This window comes from Thecamonas trahens (assembly GCF_000142905.1).
Source record: "Thecamonas trahens ATCC 50062 unplaced genomic scaffold supercont1.72, whole genome shotgun sequence".
NCBI lineage: Eukaryota > Apusomonadida > Apusomonadidae > Thecamonas > Thecamonas trahens.
Genome location: NW_013657608.1, coordinates 1 through 15,679, shown reverse-complemented (window position 1 = coordinate 15,679; position 15,679 = coordinate 1). Strand labels below are relative to the sequence as shown.

Genomic DNA, 15,679 nt, shown 5'->3' with positions numbered 1-15,679 from the left:
ATCGACCGGGGGATCAACCCGGACGGGGGAGTCTGGTGCACGAAGAGCGGGATCGGGGAGTATGGTGTGGTGGGCTGTGGTTATGGTGGTGGGTGGTGTACACCAGTTGGTTGGTTGGTATGTGGGTCGTGGGTGGTCCGGGTACACAGAGCCGCACCCGTCTCGATCTTGTCGTCCATGATGTACCACATCGCTGTCGCCGTCATCGTCCTCATCGCAGTCACAGATGTGGCTCAATCGACTATGCTCCAAGCCTGCCCGCCGCTGCATCCAACCTCTTGCTCGCACCTTGCTTCGCCTACGCCTGATCTGGCGCTCTTTACGGACGTCTGCCTCCGCCAGTCGATCTCGGCGGAGCAGCCTACCGACCGCTGCAAGGGCATCACCACGGGCGTCTTTGCCTGCCGATGCTGCGGCGCGCCGATCTTCTCTGCGGTGGACAAGTGCGAGTCCGGCACCGGCTGGCCCTCGTTCACCCGCCCTGTGGTGGCAGGCGCCGTCTGCTCGCCAGCTGGCTCGCGAGCAGTCCGCTGTGCCGCCTGCGGCATGCACCTCGGCCACGTCTTCCGCGACGCCGGCGCCTTCGGCGAATGCGTCAACCCGGAGAGCGGGGAGCCGTCGCGGTTCTGCATCGACGGTGTCTGCCTCGAGCCGCCGGCCAACAGCCTCGGCTGGACTGCCGGCTGCTCGCGGAGCGAAGCGACGTTCCGCGAGCTCTGACGCGATCAGGCAGCAGAGTGATGGAAGCTGCATCATGTACTGTATCGTTGAGGAGGGAGGCTACGACTACTCGACTACAAACAGCTGCAACTTGCCCGAGGCGACGCCGGCACGTAGCTCATCGAGCGAGATGCGGCCGTCACCGTCGGCATCGAGCGCACCGAGTGTGGCGTCGACAAGCTCCCACGTGTCGCGGTCGCCAGTGTACGTCGCCTGCGCCTTTTCGGCCGAGACAAACATGGCGTACAGCTCATCGCGCGAGAGGAACCCGTCACCGTTGCTGTCGTACGTCCGGAACATGACCTGCAGCCGCTCCTCCTCGGTCGAGGAGCCGACATGGGCCAAGAGGCCGACGAGGTACTCGCGAAAGTCGATGGCACCCGACGAGTCGGCGTCAAAGGCGCGAAAGTGCTCGGCAATGACGACCGGGTCGGTGCACCCAAGATGGCGCAGGCCGTCGGAAAACTGGTCCATCGTCAGCTTGCCCTGGGTCGATCCGGTGCGGGCCACCCACTTGTCGTGGAGCTCGAGGACGGTGGCGAGTGCGGGCGCCGCCAGACTACCCAGCGACTCGAACAGCTCGTACTTGTGGCGGACCGACTCGGTCCGAAGGCTCACCGCTCGCGGCCGCTCGGCTCGGCTTGCCTCCGGGCTCGGGGCCCGCGATGCCGGCTTGGCGCTCACCTCGAGCTTTGGCGCAACCTTGCCGCGAAAGTGCTCCAGCGCCGCCAGGAACTCGGCGTCCGACCCGATGGCCACCACATCGCCGTCGTCGTCGCGGAACTTGGCCACCATGGGCTGGCCGTACTTTTCTGCCAGCCCGGCAGCCAGATCCGCGAACGTGGCCTCGCGCGGCAGGTCCAGAACACGCACCTCTTCCTCGCCGCGCGCCGCGCACTTGATCAGCAGCCGCCGCGCCGGTTGAGGGTCGGAGACCTGCATTGTTCGCGCCTGCGGTCGGTTGCGAAAGTATTTGTGCAGGAGCACACCTGCGCAGCTGCTCAGCTCTTCCGCCACCAGATCGCTTGGCCGGCTGCCCGCCGCCTCGGCGACAACGGCGAGGATGTTGAAGACCAAATCTTCCGCTGCGCTCTGGCCGACCGGCACCAGGTTCCGCCACGCCGCCACTACCGCACTCGGCGTGGAGCTCACAAGTGCTTCCATCAGCTGGCCGAGCGCGGCACAGTCGGTGGTGGTGAACAGCAGCGCGTGCTCGTTGACGGTGGCGGCACCAACCTCGACCGCGGCGTGCCCCGACTCGAGGATGGCGGTTAGCCCAGCGAGCGCGTCGAGAACAAGGTCGTAGTTGAGTGCCGGGCCCGAGTACCCGTACACGTACTGGAGCACACTGTCGTGCTCGAGAAAGAGGGTGAGGGACGAGGCAAAGAGCGCGATGAGCGAAAACTCGTGCACGAGCAGCCGGACTTGGGCCGGCGAGCCCTGCGCACAGAGCCGCAGAACATGCAGCGCCCGCGCCCGCTGCGCAGGCGCCTCGACGACTAGCTCGACCAGCCTCGGGACCAGCTTGGCTTCCAGCACACCATACACAGCACGCTTGAGCCCGACCAAAACTGTCAGCACCCGCAGCGTTGCGTCGAGCACCGAACTCGTGCTTTGCTCCGCCGAAAGAACCTCAGCAAGGATCTCAAAGAGCCGCTCCCGCAGCAGCGCGTCCATGATGTCGTCGTCGACCAAGAGGCGAGCCACGCAGTCGAGCGCCGCGGCGGCGACGCTTGCCTTGCTGCTCCGCGCAAGATGCAGCAGCTTGCTCCACACCTGGGCAGTGACTTTGTGGCTCACGCCTGGTAGAACAAAGGTAAGGCCGTAGAGCACGTTGGCCAGCGCCGACTCGGGCATCTCGGTCCGGCCCCATTCGAGGAGCAAATCGATGAGGACGGTGACGGCAGATCCAACATCGTCCCAGGCGGGCGGCGACTCGTGAGTCGCGCCGCAGAGAATGGCGAGCACCCACGTGCCGCGGGCGACAAAGCCGCGCGGGCGTGACGGCGCCAGGCAGCCAACAAACGACGCCACCAGCGGAAGGAGCGCGCCAGCTTCGATGACTGCGGTGCGGTACGTCTCGTGCCGCCGCGCAATGGCACCCAGCGTCTGCATGGCGGCCTCGCGGAGGCCCGAGTACGTCGACTCGAGGAGGGTGACGAGGAGCGGGAGGACGCCGGCAGCGACCATCCGCGACTTAAAGTACTCGGTTCCGAGCGCCATGTTGCTCTCTTCCGGCACCAGCGCCACGGATGGGCCGCCGGCCATGTACCGCAGCGCACGCGCAACCTCCCACTGGAGCGCCGGCGAGTTGAAGGAGAGAAAGTGGACAAAGCGCGGGATGTGGCTGTCGAGCATGTCAAAGAGGGCCAGGATGTCGTCCGCCACCTCGCGGCGCTCGCTTGGTGTGGCAAAGAGCACCATGATGCGGAGCAAGTTGTTGACCACCTCCATCAGCTCTTGCGCTTGATCAATTGTCTTGGCCTTGGCGAGGCTCTTGGACAGCTCATCGAGGGAGCCGCCGCGGAAGACCTCCATAAATGCGGCCTTGTCGGCGGCAGACGCCTCCGCGGTGACCAAGCCAGGTACGTCGATTTCGGCGCCGCCGGCGCTGCCCGCTGCCACCATGGTCTCGATGTCGGCGTCTGCAAGCCACGGACGGAGCCGTGCGCGGACGTCGTCAAAGTCGGATGCGCGCGCGACCTGGAACTGGGTAAAGTAGCGCGCAATCCGGCGGTGGATGTCGAACCGGGCCACGTCTGCCGAGAGCCCTGCGGTAGCCTTGCGCTTCACCCCGCGCTGCGTCTCATCGTCCTCGGAGAGCCAGCTCCGCATGGTTGCCAGAAACTCCTGCAGCGAGACGAGGCCATCGCCGTCCGAGTCCATCTGCATCAGCAGCGTCTGAACCTCCTCCTCCGACGGCGTATGTCCCAGCCGGACCAGGACCGTCCCGAGCTCTGCTGCATCAACCGCGTTGGATCCGTCAGCATCGAGGAGCGAGAAGACCTTGCGCAGCTCACGCTCTGTCACATCGTCGAGCCGACCTGTCCCCCCCCCTCCCAGGTTGCGGTTCCAGCCACCGACCGCCACCACAGGCATGAGTCATGCTCGCCACACCGCACGCCACAGTCCCTCCCCCTGCTTCCCCCTCCCCCTCTCCTTGCCCTGCAACTTACGCGGATGGGCTGCCATGTCTGCCGAGTCGCGTGTGTCGGCATGGGTGTGGCGGTCGGGCGTGACCGTCGACAGGTACCGTTACCGGTCTGAGTCGCATTATGGCGGTCGGTCGATGTTCGGTGGGTGTTTGTCATTTTTTTTTTCGGGGCGGCGGACGCCCGGGGCTTGCTAGCTCAAGGCAGGCGGAGCGCGGGCGGGTACGGGCATCGAGACTGAGGAGGACGTGGACATGTCCCAGGTCTGGGGTGCGGCCGGAGCGGGGGCAGGGGCAGGGGCGGGGGCGGGGGCGGGGGCGGGGGCGGGGGCGGGGGCGGCACCGGTTGTGACTGTGATGTCCGACACCGTCAGTGGGCCGGCATCACCGCCGTCGTCAGAGGACGAGAGCTGATAGGCCGCGACGGCTGAGGCGGTGACCGGCTGAGAGCCCGCTGCAGCACTGGCACTTGCGGATGAGGCACCGGCCTCACCAGCAGCGCTGCGGCGTGACGACCGCCGGCGGCGCTTCTTGTTCTCGGCCTCGGCCTTGGTCTCGGTCTCGGCTCTGGCCTCGGTCTCGGGCGCGGTCGACCCGGGCACCGGCGCCGGCTGTGGCACTGGTGCCGGCTGTGGCACCGGCTGAGGCTCGGATTGCGGTTCCGGCTTTGGCTTTGCCGGCGTCCGCCGCTGACGCTCAGCTGTGACTGGGGGCTCGGGCTCGTTGTCAGACTCGGCCGAGCGCGGCGCCGGCTGGGTAGCGTCGGCGCTGCCGTGACCCTCCTCGACCTTCTCGAACAACTCGAGATGAGTAAAGTCCGGAACGTTCTCGGTCTTGGACCGCGCGCACCAGTAGCAGACGACGCCAAAGCAAAAGACGAGAACGGCGAGGCCAACGAGGACAAAGACGACTGCACGAGTTGAGTCCGAGACCTCGGGCGGCGGCGGGACGGCGGCGACTACCGGCGGCGGCGGCGGCGGCGACGGCGGCGGCGACGGCGGTGGAGGCGGCGGCGGTGACGGCGGCGGCGGCGGCGGCGGGTTGATCGTGGTTGCTGGCATGCTGGCGGTAGCGTCGTCGCTGTCACGCGGCGAGCCAGCATGCCGAACGGTGACCTGGATGGTGTCGCTGCCGCGGGTGATGGCGGTGTACATGAGGGCGTCGAGGACCATGTTGGCGTCATCGACCGCGGCAGTAAAGGCGAGGTCGGTGTGGAGACCGGTCGGCGCGCCGCGGACAAAGACGGCGCCGGCCGGCAGGCTCGTTCCACCGAACGAGAACACGCCTGCCGCGGCGGTGACCGAGACAAGGACCGCCGGCGCGCCTGTTGACGCTACCGGCGACGAGAGCTCGACAGCCGGCCCGACCGGGACCGGCGTGAGCAGCTGCGGTGCGACGACCGCCGGCTGCGAGATGACGTACGCGCCTGCCGGCGTGGGAGGCAGGCTTACCGGCACGTTGAGCGAGAAAGAAAAGTAGCCCGGCGCGCCCTCGGCGACGTCGAGGGTAAAGACGCCCGACGCGGCGCCGTCTGGGTTTGCGCCTGGCGTGTACGAGAGTGTGGCCAGCGCAGCATTGATCTCGGCAGCGGTGCCGACGACAATGGCGGCCTCGTCGGCACGCCCGCTGCCGACAAGCAGCGAAGCTGATCCGAGCGAGCCAAACGAGAACGAGCCGACGTCAACCGATATGGTCAGCGCGAGTTTGGACGACGCCGGAGCGTCCGGGTCAGCCACCGTGAGCGGCGGTGCAAACGTGAAGAACGCTGCGCCTGCAGCCATGGTGTACGGTGCACCAGGAGCGCTGATGGTCGGCGGCGAGAGGACCGGCACGTGGATGGCCACCGAGTCACTCACTGCTGCGGCGCCGGGTGGGAAGAGCGTGCCGACGAGATACAGGCCGCAGCTGGCGGTGAGAGTGTCACTGCCCGGCGAGCCGGTAGGTGGTGCAAGGAGGGTGCGGTAGGTGGCACTCGCCCATGCCGCGGTGACCTGCGCGGCAGTTCCGACGACTGTCACCGAGGTCGCCGCCGCAGCTGAGCCATGGCTCACACTTGCGCCCGAGCCTGCGAGGCTCGGCAGCGTAATGAGGCCGGAGGCTGTGGCGAGGGTGCAGCTCAACTGGCGGGTGCTTGTCGCTGTGTTCGCGGCAGTGACCGAGAGGCCGGTAATCGTGAGCGTGTCCGAGACAGCGACGGTGAGCGGACCGGGGCCAGGCGCCACCACTGTCGGCGGCGCGGCGGCGGTGTTGATGGAGACCGACGCCGCGGACGCGGCGAGGCCGGCGTGGACATCGGTGACTGAGACGGTCAGCGCGTCCGAGGTGGCTAGAGCAGCGGTTGCCGCCAGCGCGGTGTACGACATTGACGCCAGAGCGGTGTTGCAGTCTGCGACCGCGCAGGCAAAGGTGATGGCTGGCGCGCCGGTGAAGGCGCCGACCGTGAGGGTGAGGCCGCCGACGGCCGCAATGCTGACGTGGCCGTGCTGGACTGCTACGGTCACGGTGAGGATGTCGTCCTCGGCGTCGCTGACGGTAAAGGCCGAGACGTCAAGCGGAGCGGCCCAGTAGCCGGTGAGGGTGCCGGGCGTGGCGAGAGTGACGCGGGGCACGTCGTTGACCGACGAGACGTCAAAGACGATCGGCGCCGCGGCTGACCACGCCTCGCCATCTGTCGCGGCAAAGGTGAACGAGGCCAGGGAGGTGCCGTGGGCATCGGGCGGCGGAACGTAGACTACCCGGCCGCCGGCGTCGGTGACTGAAGTGCCTGCGGTGGTGATGGCGGCGCCGCGGACAATCGAGACAGACGGCGGCGAGCCGGCGACGAGCGCTTGGTACAGCGTGCCGGCGGTGGGGAGCGAGGCGACACGGAAGGCGAGCCTTGCACTGTCACCGACGTCTACGTCTGAGCCGGCGAGGGTCACCACGGTGTCGGTGTCCTCGACGGCGGCGACGGTGGCGGACGCTGCGGTCGGCGGGTTGTTGTACGGGCCAACTGCGTAGTTGAGCGCGCGCTCGCTGTCGGAGAGCGGCTTGCCGTAGATGGCAGCCTGGTGGAACTTGAGCCCGCGGAAGACGCTGGCGCCCTGGCCGGTAGAGCCAAGGGTGAGCGTCTTGCTGCCAAAGCCGTCCCAAGCGCCGCCAGTGAGCGGCGAGACAAGCTCAGTCTCGGCTCCGTCACTCGAGACGAGGACCGAGTCGACGTAGAGGCGGATGTTGCCGTAGGGGGCAGCAGCGGTGTCTGCAGCAGGTACAGAGACAAGCAAGTGATGGGTTCCGCCGGCAGTGAGCACGCCTGCAGCCGACACAATGGTGGTGCAGTACGGCGAGCCGGCGTTGCTCTGCGCCAGGCGCAGGACGACCGAGCCTGAGCCTGCGTAGTAGAGCTGCAGCGGAGCATCGACGTCGCACTCGTCGACAATGTCGGAAGAAAAGACAGCGAGCCGGGCGTTGGCCGCGGGCACCGGCAGCGGATCCGGAAGGGTCATCCACAGCTCGAGCGAGAAGCCCGTGGTGTGGACCGAGCCGGCGAACCTCGCCCGGGCGTCGAGGATGTTGCCCGAGGTCGCCACGGGCTTTGCGGCAACAGTGTCGGCCGAGACAGCGAGAGCGTGCGGCGGGGCCCACGCCGAGAGCGAGTGATGGAACGTTGCGTTTGAGACGAGGAACGGAGGATCGACCGAGAAAGAGCTGGTGGCCGAGAGCGCCCACTGCGGCTGGCTACCTGCCCACGCCGCAAACGGGTAGTAGTAGAGGAGGCCCGAGGAGGTGCGGCTGGCGAGGGAGGCGGATGCGGGCGACGGGAGGAGGGCGACCATGACCATGGCCACTACCATTCCTGCAACACACAGCATGTGCTGACTCTCCCTGTGCATGGCGGTGGTCGTGGTGGAGTGTGGGGGCGGTTGGGGTGTTGGGGTAGGGGGGGCGGGGGGGGGGGGGAGGCCGAGTTGATCGTGTTCGTTCGTTGGTGTTGGCGTTGTTGGTGATCAGTGGTGATTGTTGGTGATCATTGGTGATCATTGGTGATCATTGGTGATCATTGGTGATCATTGGTAATCAGTGGTGATCATTGGTGATTGTTGGTGATCATTGGTGACCATTGGTGACCATTGGTGATCATTGGTGATCATTGGTGATCATTGGTGATCATTGGTGATCATTGGTGATCATTGGTGACCATTGGTGATCATTGGTGATCATTGGTGATCATTGGTGATCATTGGTGACCATTGGTGACCATTGGTGACCATTGGTGATCATTGGTGATCATTGGTGATCATTGGTGATCATTGGTGACCATTCGTTAGTGTCGACGTACTGGTGTCGCTTGCTCCACCACACGGCACACGTGCCGACCACCGCACCACCACCTCCTCCCTCCTCCTCCCTCCCCCCCTTCTCCCCTCCCCCTCCCACACCGCACCCCCCCCCCGTCACCGGGCCCATGTCGTCGACGCTTGTGGCGGCGGTCAATGCGGGCGACGTCGAGCGTGTGCGGGAGCTTGTGGGCAACCCCAACGAGGCGGCTTCGCTCGGCTTGGCTCGCAGCGGCCTCACCGTCCTCCACACGGCAGTCTCGCTCAAGGACGCAGGCGTGGTCCAGGCACTCATCGCCGGCGGCGCGGATGTCAATGCCAAGACCGACGATGATGCTGCGTTGACGCCGCTGCAAATGGCGGTCCGCGCTGGTGCCTCGGACCTCGTCAAGGTGCTCCTTGACGCCGAGGCGAGCATCGAGGCGCCGCCGGGAAGCCTCTCGGTCCTCCACGACGTGTCGTCGACCTTTAACGGCGCCAAGATCCTCAAGATCATGTTTGACGAGCGTTGCATTGACGTCGATGTCCGCGGGCCTGGCAAGAACACGCCGCTACACTCGGCCGCTGCCTCGGGCTACGCCGAGGTGGCCGAGCTCTTTCTCCGCGCCCGCGCAGACACTGCTGCCGTCAACGCCGACGGGCAGACACCGCTGACACTGGCCATCGAGGGTGGCCACCTTGGGCTGGTGCGACTGCTGCTGGACTATGGAGCGGATCCGACGCAGAAGCGCGGCGACAAGCTGGCCCCGCTGGCGGTGGCAGTCTCAGCAGGCCTGCCCGCCATGTACCGCATCATCCTCGCCGCCCTCCCCATCCAGAACATCGACGAGTCGGTTGTGCTCTCGGCGTTGGAGCTTCCGGCGCAGGACGCGCTTGACGTCCTCACCCTCATCCACAACGACATGCCGGACGACCCGATTCCGCGGACGCGGACCAAGGCTGGCGAGACGCCGCTGCACATCGCGGCCTCCAGCGGCCTCCGACTCGCAGACGTGGCGCTCTACCTCATCGAAAAGTATCCGAGCATGGCGACGACGCTCAACAAGGCCAAGTCATCGCCGCTCTTCTCGGCCTGCGCCTCGCCAGAGCTCTCGGTCGACCTCATCTCGGCGCTGCTCGCCGCCGGATGCGACCCCAACGCGACGAACAAGTCCAAGGCGACACCGTTGCTGGTCCTCATTTCGGGCCACTCGGTCGACGGCGATGACGACGGCGACGAGGACGACGACGAGGCCGAGGCTAAGGCGGCCATTGCGCGGGCCGCCGCCCGCCGCGGCATCTGGGCCACCGAGCCGACCAAAGCAGCTGATGTCGGCACCGTTGTGGTCGCCCTTGTCGCCGCCGGTGCCAACCCGTTCCACACCGACAAGTCCGGCTCGTCCGCTCTCCACCTCGCCATCCGCTCGGGAGCGACCGAGGTTGCCAAGCTCATGCTCACGGCGCTCATCGCGGCGGCCGAGGCCAAAGGCGCGCCGCTTGTGGTGGCGGCCGACTCGTCGAGTAGCTCGCCGCGGTCGTCGGCCGGCGAGTCCGGCGGCGGAAGCCTCGGCACCACCGCCGACTCGCTCTCGTCACTCTCATCACTCTCACCGTCAGTGCTCATGCCAGCGGCGACGGCGCTGGACAAGCGCGGCCTCACACCGCTGCACTACGCGGTCCTCACCGGCTCGCACGAGCTCGTGGCATTAATGACGGGCGCGGGCGCGAGCGGGCTGGCTACCCAATCGAAAGCCACCCGGCGGGCCGGGCAGACTGCGCTCCACATGGCGGCGGCGTCCGGGCACGTCCGCATTGTGCTCACGCTCCTCTCGTCCGGCGCCGAACCCAACATTACCGACGAGGCGCGGCGGCTGCCGCTGCACTACGTGCTCGACACCGAGTACACTGCGCCCGAGGTCGTAGACGTCCCGCCGGCCGGTGACCTTCCAGCGGTGAGCCTGCCGGACGAGGCCAAGCGGCTGCTCATTGCGCGGCTGCTGCTCGAGAGCGGGTCGAAGATCGCGGCCGACGATAGTGCCGGACTCACGCCGCTGCATCTTGCAGCGCGCAACTCGCTCACCCACGTCACCGAGTTGCTTCTTGCACTTGGTGCCTCTCCGTATGCGTTGACCAAGAAGAAGGAAACGGTGTTTGATGTGGCGAGCACGCCGTGCAAGGCCTTTGTCTCGAACGCGCTTTCGGACGCGCCCATCCTGCTGCGGGGCCAGCTCGCGTGGCTAACCCGCGGCAAAATGACCAAGTCTGTGTCGTGGCAGCGGCGCTACGGCGTGCTGCGGCCGTCGCGGCTGATGCTCTACGCCTCGGCCAAAAAGTACGAAGCAGCGCCCGACTCGCCACTCCTTGTTGTCCCGCTCGGGATGCCGGCGACCTCGCTAGAGATGGCATCATCGACGGCGTCGTCGCGGCGTGGCATGTCAACTGTCTCGCTCCTCGACGACTCGTCGGCGCCGTCGATGGCGGCGGCAGCGGCATCCGGAGCGGCGGCCGAGCCGTCGGCAGCCGACGGAGGCGCCGAACAGCCGCCGCTCACCTCGTCGTCGTCGGTCCACATTCGGCACCCGCACGGTGATGCAATTATCTCGGCCGACGGTGCATCGCTCATCGAGGCGTGGTACATTGCGCTGGTGGCGGCGTCGCGGGTACACCCGCTACACGCCTCGGTCATCCGGCCTGACCCGGCGCTGACCCAAGTGCTGCTGGCGGGCGGTGCCGACCCGCACGCAGCCGACGCACTCGGCGCTACTCCGCTGCACGTGGCGGCAGCTTGGGGCCGGACCGAGCAGGCTCGGGCACTGCTGCAGGCCGGAGCCGACGCTGACGCCCGCGACCGGTTCTCGCTCCAGCCGATGCACCACGCCATCCTTACCCGCAACCTCGACCTGGTCGATGTGCTCCTCGACTACAAGGCGACCGGAAGCGCGGCATCGGCCTGGGGCGCGACAGCACTCGACCTACTTGTGCCGTCGCTGATGCCTGCGGTCCGAAGCGCGCAGTCCCGGCCGCGGGTGCGGACGACGCCCAAGCCGCCGCCATTGGCGTACTACTACGCGCGGGCGCGAAACGCGCTGCTGGATCTCAACCCGCGGGAGATGGCGGAGACGATCATGTTGCACTCGCTCGACGTCAATGCCCTGGATCCCAATACCGGCGTCGGCCTCCTTCACTACTCTGCCGTTCTCGGCCTGCCCGAGGCGCTCAAATTCCTTTCAATGCTCGGGGCCCAGCTCGACCTGGTCTCGCTCCACGGCACGCCGCCACTGCTCCTGGGAGTTGTCTGCGGACACCACAACGTAGTGGAGGCGCTGCTTGCCGTCCACTCTGAGGTCGACGCGGTGGACGCGTCCGGGGCGTCGGCGGCAGACCTCGCGCAGACCGAGTCGATGAATCTGCTGCTGCAGCGCGGCGCGGCGCTGCACTCGGGTTGGCTCGTCAAGCGTGGCGGCGGGACGTCGCTGCTGGGGCGCAAGTCGTGGAAGCGGCGGTGGTTTGTCCTTCGGTCAAAGGTCATTTCGTACTACGAGGGCTCGGGCTCGACCGAAGTGTTGGGCTCCATCCCGATGCCGTCGCCGGTGGAGCGTGACGACGAAGCAGGCAAGGACAAGCGGTATCACTTTCGGGTCATCACGCCCAAGCGGACGTACTACCTCGCATCCGAGTCGAAGCGCGAGGTCAAGGACTGGGTCAACGCCATCACGTCGGTCAACACCGAGTCGGCGTCGCTTGCTGAGTTTGAGCAGCTCAAGGCGACGCTGTTCTTTGATCCAGCCGAGCACCTGCCGACAGATTGGAGCGGAGAGTACCGGCCGGGCAAGTACGCGCTCCATCACGCAGTCGATGCCGGGACGGTCAACTTTGCGAGTCTAGCCTCGTCGTTTGATGGCTCGGCCCACAAGCGGCACTTTAGGTACTCTGTCCTGCATTTTCTTGCCGTCTCGCCGTCGGCGCGACTCAAGGTCGCGTCGGCGCTGCTCTCGAGCCTGCGGTCGGTGCTCGACTCCCGCGACGCGTTTGAGCGGACGCCGCTCCACCTGGCAGTGGCTGCCGGCAACGCGTCGCTTGTACAGGCGTTCATCGACGCGGGGGCTGACGTCAATGCCGTTGACAACTGCGGACGGGGGGTGCTGCACTCTGCTGCGCTCGTCGGCAATGCCAGCATTGTGCGAGCGCTACTCGACGCCGGTGCCGAGGCTGCAACTGCCGACAGCGTGGCGGGCTACTACCCAGCTCACCTGACGGGCGATGACGATTGTGCGCAGCTGCTCACGGCAGCGTGCGGCAACGGGCTGCCTGCGGAGCCGGTCGGAAAGGCCAACGCCGTTGGATCTGTCGAGTTGGATGTGGCGGGCATGCTGGAGCGGGCGCGCGAGTCGGCGGCCTCGCGCGCGCTGGCGTCGCTGCCAAAGGCGTCGCTTCCCGTGATGACAGCGGCGGCGGCGGAGCTTGACGAACTGTACACACACGCCCCGCTCAACCTGACCAAGGATCCGGAGGCAGCGCTGCTGGAGATGCAGTTTGAGTATGTGTTCCGTGACCCGGTCTCTGTCCCCCACGAGCACACTTGTGCGATGGCGTCACTGGTGAGCCATCCGGTGCTCAAGCGGCTGCTACTGACGGATGCACTCGCGGCGCGTGTGGCGGCGGTGGTGAGCGCGGCGGTGGAGGTCGCGCTTGCCACGCCAGACAATGGGCTGCCCGAGCACCGAGAGGAGGCGTCGCGGTCGCAGCTCGCGTCGGTGTATGTGCAGCTTGTCAACGGCACGATCGGGACGCGGAGCAGCGCCGTGGCGCTTTTCGCGCAGATTGTGGACGATGTTGCCGAGACGATGACGCACGTGCTGGAAGCCGAGCCGCGGGCGGCGGCGAGCGCGCAGATGTGGATGCACACGACGGTGGGGCCTGCGCTTGGCGCATTTGTTTACCGACCGCTGATGCTGACGCGGATCATCCGGTACCTCTCCATCTCGCTGTCGAAGGACACGGTGGTGCGGTTTGCGTCGCGGCCAGCCAGTCTTGACGTACCTGCGCCACTGGCGCTGTCGGACATTGCGTCCATGGCGACATCGGACGGGTACTCTGTCATCGAGATGTTCACCAACGAGTTTTCGAGCTATCAGGAGGTGCTGGCGTACATGAGCGCGCTGGCGACGCACCTCGGGAGTGCGCCGGCGTCGCGCGATCTGCTCATCTTGTACGGGCGCGGGCTGTTTGAGCTGGCGCGGCGGAGCAAGGACAAGAAAGAACAGCCGCGGCTGCAGCTGCGGACGAACCGAGTGCTTTGGCTCGCGCTGCGCGGGTACGACGAGCCGGGACTTGCGCGCGGCGAGGACGGCACCAAAAGCCTGCTGCTGTACTTTGCGGGGAAGCACGTGTGGGCGAGCCGCAAGGCGGCAGAGGCCATGCGGCTCGCGTTTGCGGTTGCAATCTACTCGCTCCCGCATGAGGCGATCGCGGCGCACAAGCGCGACCCAAGCGCGTCGTCGCCCGTCATGCACGGGCTTGTGGCGCTGGTCCCAAAGCTCTTTGAGTACTACTGCCGGCTGCTGGAGCAGTCGAAGGAGTACACGCTCGCGCTCATCCACTACCGCGAGGCGATCCGGTTCTCGCCGGGCTACCGGGCACACCACATCGACGCGGTGCGGATGTCGCGTCTGTGCAAGCTGCGGTCTGACCGGACGGCGGAGGTGTTTGACCTGCTGTGTCACGTCTACGCTGACGAGCCCGATACATGGGCCGAGTACGCGCTGCACCTCATGCAGACCAACGATGTGCACGCGGCCGGGCCGCTCCTCCGCAAAGCGCTCGGACTCGACCCGACGCACGCCAAGTCGCGTAAGTACCTCAAGCTGCTCATCTCCAAGTACCCGACGCTGCAAATCTCGACGGATGCCGAGCTCCTCGTGCGCGGGTCGTCCAAGGGCGGCGCCGGGTCGAGCAGCGGCGCCGGACCCGGCGGGCGGATGGCAGCCGGGCCGGGTGGGCGGATGATGCCCGGAGGTGGCGGCGGAGGCGCTGGAGGCGGAAATATGGCACACGGTCAGCCGCAGCAGCTGCAGCTCGGGTTCCAGGCCGGGCCGGGCCGTGGCGGGATGGTAGGCGGCGGGATGATGGGCGGCGGAGTCGCCGGCTCGCCGCAAATGATGTACGGAGGCGGGCCGTCAGAGCCGGTAATGGGCGGTGGGGCTGGGCCGCAGTACGCTATGGATCTGCCACAGCAGCAGCCGGTGTTTGTGACGGCAGACATCCAGGAGGCACCGACGATGCAACCGCAGGTGTTCAAGATCGAGTAAACGAGCGTTACGGCAGGTGCTGGCGCTTGGATGGACGCGCTTCATCGGCCGGTGTCGCGGCATAGGTGCAGAACGGAGCAAGGTCGGAACCGACAAAGTGCAGAGCGCGCGGGGTGGGCTCTGGCGGGAGCTCGGCGGGGAGCGAGAGAGTGAGGGTGTGCTCGGTCCCGGTGTTGCCGTGGGTGTAGGACCTTGTCTGCAGGTCTGCGACCGAGGCGAGGACTAGGTCAGTTGCCGGTGTCGCCTCGCCAAGGGCAAGCGTGGGCCCATCATCGACCGAGAGCAAATCAAGGGCGTCCACAGCGTCCTGTGGCAGAGCACGGAGGCCGGTCGGGGTGTAGTCGAGCCAGATGTTGACAAGGATGGTGCAGCGGGTGGAGGCCGGCGCGGTCGACGGCACCATGTCAGCCGGTACACCGTGGAGGAGGCGACCATCAAAAACCATGTGCTGGCGAGCGTGCGGATAGACGGCCCAGCCGCTGGCGTAGGCGCCGTAGACCGAGTCCTCCTCGCCGTAGTCGGGCGGGCAGGCGATGGGAAGGACAAGGGTCGGCGCGCCGGCGTCCGAGACGTAGGTGACAGTCGAGAGGTGCGGAGTGAGGTTGAGCGGAATGCCGGCGTCAATCAGCTCCTCGTCCTTGTCGTGGTGGAAGCCGATAGAGTTGTCGGGCTCGTCGTGGCGGCAAGCGGAGCGGTCTGGCGACGGCGGGTGGCGGATCTGGACCCACCACTCTGCGCCGGATGCGGCCGGATCGTAGTCGATGCCCGGGCGGAGGCCGGCGCGAGCAGTGTGAGCATTAAAGACATGCTTGGCAAAGGCCTCGAGCCAGACTCTGGGAGCGGCATCTGCGGCGATGAAGAACGACTCGTCGACAAAGACCTCGACCGCGTCTGCGAGGAGTCGCTCCGGCTCGACCGACGCGTCGTAAGCCGAGTCAAAGACAGCAACGGGAGCGTTGTCGAGGTGAAGAGCAATTGCCATACGCTGCTGTGCCTCACCGTCGTTACCTGCGCAGATACGGTGTGAGTCATCGACAGCAACGGTCAGCTCCTCCTCGGAGGATGACGACGACGATGGGGATGGGGAGGGGGAGGTGGACATGGCGGGAGACGGGTGGATCGTGGCGAAGCGGGGGGGAGGGGGGGGGGAGGGGGGATGGGGAGTGGGGAGTGGGGGGAGTCGGGGGAGTGGGGGAGGTGGGGGG

At 66.8% G+C, this 15,679-nt stretch overlaps 4 protein-coding genes across 4 annotated transcripts in view; 2 read left to right on the top strand and 2 right to left on the bottom strand.

Annotated features, from left to right (window-relative positions):
• AMSG_12424 (uncharacterized protein) overlaps positions 1–720 on the top strand; it is a gene marked incomplete at its 3' end in the record, with an annotated part of 7,930 nt that extends 7,210 nt beyond the window's left edge. The window contains exon 3 of the mRNA XM_013897427.1: positions 150–720. Within this exon, the coding sequence (XP_013752881.1) occupies positions 150–720 (571 nt within the window). The remainder of the gene's footprint in view (positions 1–149) is intronic.
• A 21-nt stretch (positions 721–741) lies between these two features.
• Positions 742–7,704, bottom strand: AMSG_11193 (guanylate cyclase activator 1A; the record flags this gene model as incomplete). Its single annotated transcript, XM_013897395.1, has 2 exons — positions 742–3,764; positions 4,215–7,704. 2 exons carry the CDS (start codon positions 7,702–7,704, stop codon positions 787–789), a joined length of 6,468 nt encoding a protein of 2,155 aa, XP_013752849.1. The 3' UTR covers positions 742–786.
• A 611-nt stretch (positions 7,705–8,315) lies between these two features.
• AMSG_11192 (ankyrin repeat protein) lies at positions 8,316–14,325 on the top strand (the record flags this gene model as incomplete). The annotated part of the gene is made up of 2 exons (XM_013897394.1): positions 8,316–14,276; positions 14,305–14,325. The coding sequence occupies 2 exons, from the start codon at positions 8,316–8,318 to the stop codon at positions 14,323–14,325; spliced, it is 5,982 nt and encodes a 1,993-aa protein (XP_013752848.1).
• A 78-nt stretch (positions 14,326–14,403) lies between these two features.
• AMSG_11191 (uncharacterized protein) lies at positions 14,404–15,494 on the bottom strand (the record flags this gene model as incomplete). The annotated part of the gene is made up of 1 exon (XM_013897393.1): positions 14,404–15,494. A coding segment is annotated over one exon (1,013 nt), but the record flags the coding sequence as incomplete, so codon positions are not given.
• Between the last annotated feature and the right edge of the window lie 185 nt (positions 15,495–15,679).